Source organism: Protopterus annectens, chromosome 2.part0 (assembly GCF_019279795.1).
Source record: "Protopterus annectens isolate FY-2018-M chromosome 2.part0, PAN1.0, whole genome shotgun sequence".
Taxonomy (NCBI): domain Eukaryota; kingdom Metazoa; phylum Chordata; order Ceratodontiformes; family Protopteridae; genus Protopterus; species Protopterus annectens.
This window is the reverse complement of record NC_056728.1, coordinates 472828350-472836923: the sequence shown is the minus strand read 5'-3', so window position 1 is coordinate 472836923 and position 8574 is coordinate 472828350. Positions and strand designations below refer to the sequence as shown.

General features: G+C 42.7%; 1 protein-coding gene across 5 annotated transcripts in view; it reads left to right on the top strand.

Moving 5' to 3' along the window:
* The window catches only part of TLE1 (TLE family member 1, transcriptional corepressor), a 592599-nt gene that overhangs the window by 403645 nt on the left and 180380 nt on the right, over nt 1-8574 (top strand). For all 5 annotated transcript variants that reach the window (XM_044060888.1, XM_044060886.1, XM_044060887.1 and 2 more), the window contains one exon: nt 269-385. In XM_044060888.1, coding sequence (XP_043916823.1) covers nt 269-385 — 117 coding nt within the window. The remainder of the gene's footprint in view (nt 1-268; nt 386-8574) is intronic.

Sequence of the window (8574 nt, the reverse complement as noted above, 5' to 3'; positions counted from 1 at the left end):
CTCAGTGAACATTATCTGAACATTATTTAAAAGTCAGATAATAATCGAAGTGTACTTCCATAAGTAGCTGTTACTTTTTATGTTGATTCTCTTAAGTGCAAAAAAAAAAGAATCTTGAAGTAAATGAGTGGCCATGCGACTGTTGCATTTTATTTTGGTTGTCATATATATATATATATATATATATATATATATATATATATATATATATATATTAATCCTAAAATAAAAGAATAACCTTTTTTTTTTTTCCTTTTTTCATTTATAGAGTAATTCACTCTTGGTTGCTGACAGCCTAAGAGGATCAGATAAACGAAGAAATGGGCCTGAATACTCCAATGATATAAAAAAGAGAAAAGCAGAAGACAAGGATTCCAATCACTATGCAAGTACAACTGTTTAATGCAGACACCACATCATCTTTTGTACCAGAGTCATAATGTTGTGTTAGTTAAGATAGTAGTGTTTCCTTTCTTGTAGGCTAACCCTGTGGCTTAGAGAAAGTCCAGGCTGCAGCCCAGATCACCTTAAGTGCTGGAAGACGAGTATGGGAGTGAACAGCTGCTACTGACTTACCCACCCTGGTGGGAGGGGCAAGGAATGGTCAGTCATTGCTTTAGCCATCCAAAGCTGGTGACAGTAGCCTTCAGGAACATATAGGTGGAAGTCTGCACATACATGTTGGGTATATAGGCGTCCCCGGTGTTATGTGGTTAGTCATGTAAGTCACCAGGGCTGGGGGATAAGGCTTTAGTTGAAACACTGTTATTGCTTGGATGGCAGCAGGACTGCTTTGATAATCGTGTTGCTGTAATCCCTCACCTCCGCGATGGGGAAAATGATGGGCTGCAGAGTGATTAAGGGAAGGTTGATGGTCATCAGACATGGATGTGTATATAGTTAGGTGTATGTCTGTGTATTATAGTTAACAAAAGAATTTGCATTAATTTAGAGAACTTCTGACAAGCACTTGGAATGGAGGATTTTGATAACAATGAATAGGTTCAAGTTATCTATCTTCCACCATCAGTGACACGTTTCAAGTTTTACCCATTAGAATCTTGTACATTTGACTTCAGGAACTTCTGTAGTGAGTAGCTGTTGGGATTTCTTCTTCTGATATCCCTAGCTGGTCACAGTTCAGAATTTCCTGAAGCTGCCATACTTGGAAGAAACATGTGCCTCCAGCAGCACATATGACACAGCATGTCAGACTAGGAAGCAATATCCTTCACTTGGCTCCCTCACTCACTTTGTATCTGCATAACAAAATTCCTAGGTTCAGTTCTCAAAGTGCTAAAACTGTCAACATGAACCTGTGGTCATGAAATCATTAGCTGCGACTCACACCCCTACTGCATTTTCCTGTTTGTAAGAAATGTACACTGTTAAGCACTCACAAAAATGGTATCACTTCAGCTTGGGCACCTACGGAAGATACATCACTTTGAGGAAGATGGCAGCTCTTGAGGGAAAAGTATGAAGCAGCAGTCGAAAATTAGGAATTCATAGGCCAGGCTTTGGTCAGATCCTCTTCCTTCTCCATGCCTTCACATGGCAGCCTTCTATTTGTTGTGCGTCATTCTTACTATCAGCTAGGAAGACGTTAATCTCATATCCATGATTGTGTGAATGTGTTTTAAGCAGTAGGGCAGTGGGAGAACACCTTTCCCTGATTACAGTTATCTTCATTTTACCTGTTCCATCTTTGTCATTGCAGGAAAATTAAAAACCAATATTGTTAACTTTTCTGTCTGTATACTGGCAGACGTACTAAGTAAAACATAACCGACCCGTAGTAAGACTTAAGAGCAATTCTACAGAGTCTCAAAAAAATGACTAACTCTAGTAAATGTTGAGTTGACATTTTTCATCATAACCCAATTATTCAAGGCTAATCCACTGAATGGGTACAGAGTTGCAGACTTTGTAATTTACCCCAAGGATGAGCTGTTTCAGAGTTGGTTGCAGTAAGAAAAAGGGTTCAGGGTACCCCCCACCCCATGAATATGAGGTTGTGTTGGTTGCCTGTAGATAAAATAGTGTATAGTTCCATGTCCCTATGATGTGCTTGGATCAAGTAATGTAGTTTTGTTGAAAGTGTGTTAGATTATACATGGTACAGCCCACAGTGACATCAATTCATTTAGACTAGGCTCACTTTGCAGCTATGAGTGTACCCTTACACAGAAAAGATAGTAACTGTAATGAGTTACAACAGCTTTCAGACAAATGGAAGCCATCTTTCTTAGCATTGTATTCTGCCAGGTTCCACGTGTAAGTCTTACATTGAAAACTTAATTGGTATTAAAGCATATTGGATACAATAGTCATGATTTATTTTGTCGAAATGCAAATACAGTTCTTACCACTTGTCCAGGTTTTGCAGAAATGATACTTTTTCAGACCTTTATGCCAGATCAGTCCCTAACTGCAGATGCTTTCATAAAAAGCTGAGTAGCGCATCTGGATACATTTAAGTACTTTACAGTGGTCAGCTAATTTTTGTTTTAGCATTACATAGCTGATTGAAAAAGGACCTTAGAAATATTCACATTTTCTGAAAATAGTTTACTTCATCTTTGTTCTAATTTATGCTGCCTCTTAAGAGTGGTTTGTGTATCTGCCGCACACACTGCATCAGCATACAGACAAGTATGCCTCTTGGATGTATCTGACCTGGTAAAAACATTTACGCTTTTTTTGTTCTTTGAAGACTTACATTCCCTCATTCTGCAACTAAAGGTTTTACATTCCAAGACTGCTGAAAAATATTCAAAAATGAACATCTTAAGTAAGAGTACTTCCAGGTAGGTTTTATCAGTCAGTCTTCATTGTGCCTAAGTAAAATGGTTAACTGACTAACAACAACTTTTAAGATAAAGCCTTTGCCACAAAGTTGAAAATCAGCAGTGTATTGTTTGGAAGATCTTTGACTCTACTAATTTTTTTCTTATTTTCAGAAAGTGATCCATTTGAGTTCTCCATTTTCCCTCAGATTCACAGCTTTTCATTATATAAACAACCTTACTTGCTTTCTTTCCTTTGTTTGATGTCTTTATTTATTTTCTTTATCTAGAAAGAGCACTTATTCACAGATCTTTTTTGTACTCTGCGTAGGGCCACTCTCTGGTTAATTCATAAAGCATCTTCTGATATAGTGTCAGTGACCCTTCCTGATGATTCACTAGATGGATTGTTTCTGATGACCAGTCATCATTCTGCGACATTTTCCGATGCTCTTTTGACCATGGAAGTATGGATGCCTTTTCCATTGCATGCTGTGTTGCCTTGTGCTGGATACAGAAGAGCAATTGTCACTTGTCCCTTGTCTCTTGTTCTTGCCATTTGTTTTGCTTCTTGCTATCTGTATGGTCTTCATATCACCTGCCAAGAACTGCACTGGTATCATAATTATTTTGGCGAAGCACAACATAAAACATTTGTGTAAGTGTCAAAGGTTGAAATACTTGACTTGTCGGCAGAGGGTGATACTTTGTTTTTCTCTTTCCTTAATACCTTAAAGGTTATGGCCTTCAAGAGCTTTTCTGTCATGACAGCCAGCTGTGGGGGTCCCCTTTGGAGCTTCAAACATAGAGCAAAGCCATCTCCAGAGAGATAGATGTTGTTAACATGGGCTGTGACCTACATTTTCTTCAGTGTTAAACTAACCCTTGTTCCCTGCAGGTGCCAAGATTATTTCTGGCAGGGGAGAACTTCAGCCCACTCTGTTTCACCTGATGGAATCTTGGTAAGTGTGCCTTGACTCCCATCATGGGGAGTATGTCCTGGATTGTCAGCACTACACAGTCATATTTTGGTTCTTTGGGGGCCATGGGCAGCCTTCTTCATCCTGAGGAGCAGACTTGTTTGTCATCTGTGAGTCAGAGGAACTTGGTGCCTAGTACTGTTATGAAACTAGACTAGCCAAACCATCTTATCCAGTTTGAGGTAGGGATAGGGCTATCTTGTTTTCTATTGCCTGTCTACTGTTTGTAGCCTGGGTAGTAACCAGATGTTTGATTATGTTTTGCAGCTAGAATCCTTAATGAATTTGGTCATCTTAAGCTAACTCCAGACTCTGTCTCTCACAGTCTACCTTTTAGTGATATGCCATCCTGTTCAAGCTTCCAATCCCCTGCTATTTGGAACATTAGTCGCATGTTGATTTTGTCGTATGACTTTGGGACAGCTGATATTTGCTGTTAGTGGGGTATAATGCTCGACTTCCTGTAACTCAGGCTTTACTGTGGGGACAGAGGACCAGCAGGCCATTGTTTCTGATGCAGATATTGAGTCCATCCTTTCAACTCCTTCATCTATCACCTTCCTAATGGCATCTTCTTTGTAGAAGCCTTTAGGCTTAAGAGAAACGGACTTGACTGGTGTTAAGCTCCAGATACATCTCTACAGAAGCCCCTGGCAGCATTTCTGGGAAGAAGGACGAAGAACCCTGTGTCTTTCACCCTCTTACAGGTGGCCATTACAGATGCTGCTCAGGCAGCCTGGAAGCGCCATACCTCTTTCTCTTCATCTCACAGGAAGATAGATGATGTTCTTTGTGTTTCACTGTTGCAGTCATCACATTTGGGTTATCTGCCTGCAGGGAGCCCTTAGATGGCCTTAATACCAGAGCCTTGGGATTTCTGTGTCGGATGCTATTGCTTCTTCCATGACGTCAGGTTGTCAGGGGTATAAAACATGGAGCCGATGCCATTACATCAGTCTTTCTTGCCGTGCGGTGCCTGAAGCAAAAGCATTTTGCAAGTGCTGGTCGGCCGACTCCTGAAATTTTCGTTTTTGAGTTTCAGACCTGAAGTCTTCAAATAGATAAGTACCCTGTTGGGGATAATTTTTTCTTGCTTTAACCGATGTCAGAAAAAAATAATTGTCTTGCCTGTGGAAAGCAAATACCTCATAGAGATTTTCATTTTTACTGCGTCACCTCTTTAGGCCCAGACCACGACGTCCCTCGCTGTCGGTTTTGTGCCTTGTTCAACTCGCGAACTATTCGTCGTCTGGCTATTTTTGTAGCTAAATACTTTCGTTCTCTATCTCCGTACTCTGAAATGGCTTTAAGTCAGACTACCGATCTTCCGAAAAAGCTTAAGGATAAAGACAGAGACAGACAGCATAGGTCCAAAACTGCCGACGACACTTCCGTTAAGCTAGTCGCCAGTCCGCTGGTACTCAGTGAGAGGCTTTCACAGCCCCTGATACCCACTTCTACAGATTCACAGGCCTCTGCTGAGACCCATTTGGAGTCCGGTATGCCGCAAAATGCTTCTTCGACTATGGAACCTGCGGATGTCTCTACCTTGGATGGGTCTGGAGCCGCTGTGCAGGCACTGGCTTCTGTGGGTGTATTCAGGCCTACGGATTTTCACATTAAACCGACAACTTCGTGTCATACCAAATTCCTCAGGCCTAAAGCCCGCGCTACTCCTAGAAAACCGACGACCAAAGTGCATTCTCAGGCCCACATGCCTCAAAAATAAATGATTAGAATGGCTGAAGACCTTATTACCTTAATTAAAGGAAGCCAGCCTTCCCCCTCTAAGAGACCTAGAACTGATTTTCCTTCTGATTCTTCTGATCAGGAATCTGATAACTCTGTTCCTTCTGACTACTAGGATTTACCCTTATCTACTTATGAGGATTTGGATGCAGAGGATTCCATTCCCTCTGCTTCCCTTCCAGAGGATTTTTCTTTTGGTGAAACCTTGCAAACCCTTGGGGAACATTTCCGCTGGGAAAACCAGGACTATTCACAGTCCAAAAAGAGATTTAGGGAATTCTTAAAGCTGCCTCAGCACAGGCCTCTAGCTATCCCTCCTGTTCTGGAGATCGTAGATGATGTTTTCCTGGAATCCAGCCTTACCCTAGACACTTTGTCTCCAGCTCCCAGGAAACCTGACAGGAACTATAGAGTACCCAACTCTCTCAAATTCCTCTTCAAGAATCCTACTGCGCATCCAGAAACCATTTCCCAAGGACCTAAAAGCATTAAGGCTACTACTGCCAAGAATCCTACCCCTTCTGACAGGGATTCTAGGGCTTTAGACAGATTGGGTAAGAAGGGTATATACCTCTACTACTCTGGCCATTAGGGCTTTAAATTACCTGTTTCATATGTTAGTGTCAGCAACATATTATGGGACTACTTAAACAGAAAATTATGTTGATTCCTGACTGTGCTGAACTCAAAGATTTACAAGACTTAATGCAGTCTACTGACCAAGTTGGTAAACATACTTTGCAATGTGGTTTTGATGCTTTAGAAGCATCTTGTAGGGCTGCTGTCACTGGGTCTGTACTTAGAAGGCATGCTTGACTTAAGGAACAAAGCTTGCCATATCATGTTAAAGCTAAATTACTGGATGCTCCCTTTAAACTAAGACTGCTTTTTTGGCAAGAAAGCAGAAGAAGTCCTCAAAAGAATGAAGGAAAAAGCTAAATCTATGCAAACTGTTAAAGATTTCTTATAAGTACAGCCACCTAGATTCAGTAGGCACTGGCCTTTGAAGAACTGGTCCTTTCCAGTTCCTTCCAGGCCTTCTCAGTCCAAACCCAGGAGCAGTAGACCACCAAGACTTCAGTCTCAGCCTATGCACAGATCTAAACAGTGGGAGGCTCCCACTTCCAAAGCAGGGAGTAGTAAGCCACCCCCCATGGAATTATTGCACCATGACTTATCCTTAACTCTTCCAAGCCTTGCTCAACCACTTGCACCTTTAGGAGGAAAGCTCGCCCTGCATGCAAAAAAACGGGAATTCATTACCTAAGACAAATGGGTTTTAAACATAGTTTCCCTAGGATACAGATTCCACTTCCACTCTCTCCCATCCCCAAGTGGATGGTCAGACCTCCCCCCAAACCAGTGGGCGGAGGCCCAAAAACAAATTCTCTCTCTCCTCAGCATCAAGGCTATTCAACCTGTCCCAGCAGAATAAAACGGTACAAGGTTTCTATTCAAGACTGTTCCTGGTTCCCAGAAAAGAAAACTCCTGGTATCCTATCCTGGACCTGTCTATTCTCAACACCTTTCTGATGGTTCCAAAATTCAAAATGCTAACTCTTCAACAGCTTCTTCCTATGCTAGCCAAGGATGTCCGGCTGGCAGCTCTAGACTTAAAAGAAGCTTATTTGCACATCCCAATAAGGAAGTCTTGCAGGAAGTACCTACACTTCAGGGCAGGCTCCGTGCACTATCAGTTCTCTGCACTTCCCTTTGGCTTATCTACCGTCCCAGGGTATTCACAAAGTGCCTAGCTCCAGCCATTGCATTTTGCAGGCAGAGAAATATTCAGATTTTCCCATATTTCGATGATTGCCAGATTCAGGCAGAGTGTCAGGACATGCTGTTACAGCACCTGGCATTTGTAAAGAGACTTCTAACTTCACTAGGGTACACCATCAACGAGAAGAAATCACACCTAGTACCCTGCCAACAGATTATATTCCTGGGAGCAAGCTTGAACACAGCTTCCCAGATGGCATTCCTCACTCCAGAGAAACAAGTTTATTTGACAACCTACTGGACACAAAAACCCAGCTATCTACAAGGAAATGCAAGTCCTGGGGTTCATGGCCTCTTGCATTCTGTTAATTCCATATACAAGACTGCATATGAGGAAACTTCAATGGTATCTAAAAAGTCTATGGTGTCAGCATTATCAGGACCTGGAAACAATGATTTCTATCATCCCTTGCCTAAGGTTAGAGTTCTTTTGGTGGGCAGATGCCTGCAACCACAACAAGGGACTCCGTTTCACTCTACCCCCTGTCATCCAAACCCTAACAACAGACTCATCAGACTATGCATGGGGGGCTCACGTGGCAGGGCAGTGCATTCAGGGCAAATGGAACCCAATACAGATGCACCTGCATATCAATCAAAAAGAAATGTTAGCTGTACAGAATGCTCTGACAGCCTTCAAAGATCTTATTCTTCCAGGACATCTGTTGGCAAAGACAGACAACACCACAGTTATGTGGTACATAAACAAGCAGGGGAGAACCCATTCCTACCCACTCTGCAGACTAGCCATGGCTCTGTGGAACACAGGCTTGAGCAACCAAGTGAACCTACAAGCTCAATTCCTGCCAGGCAAACTAAATTCCCTGGCAGACGACTTAAGCAGAAATCTCATGGACCCACACGAATGGAAGCTGGAACCCAAAATCTTCAAGCTCTTGAGGAACAAATGGGAGACTCCAGAGGTAGACCTGTTTGCCTCCCCTCAGAACCACCAATTGAAAAAGTACTGCACCAGAACTCCCCACTGTCAGGCTTGGAAAGTGGATGCCCTGTCCTTTACCTGGGAAGGCTTCTCAGTTTATGCCTTCCCCCCCTCTGCCTCTCCTCTTGAAGGTCCTGCTAAAGATCAAACAGGACAAGCCAAGGACAATTCTGATTGCACCGGACTGGCCACGCCAGCACTGGTACCCCCTTTTGTGCAGTCTGACAGTGCTACAACCATGGCACCTGCCTCAGACTCCTTCCCTGGTGTCCTAGCAGGCAGGCCAGATTCTGCACCCTCAGCTTCAAACCCTGAACCTTGCAGCCTGGCT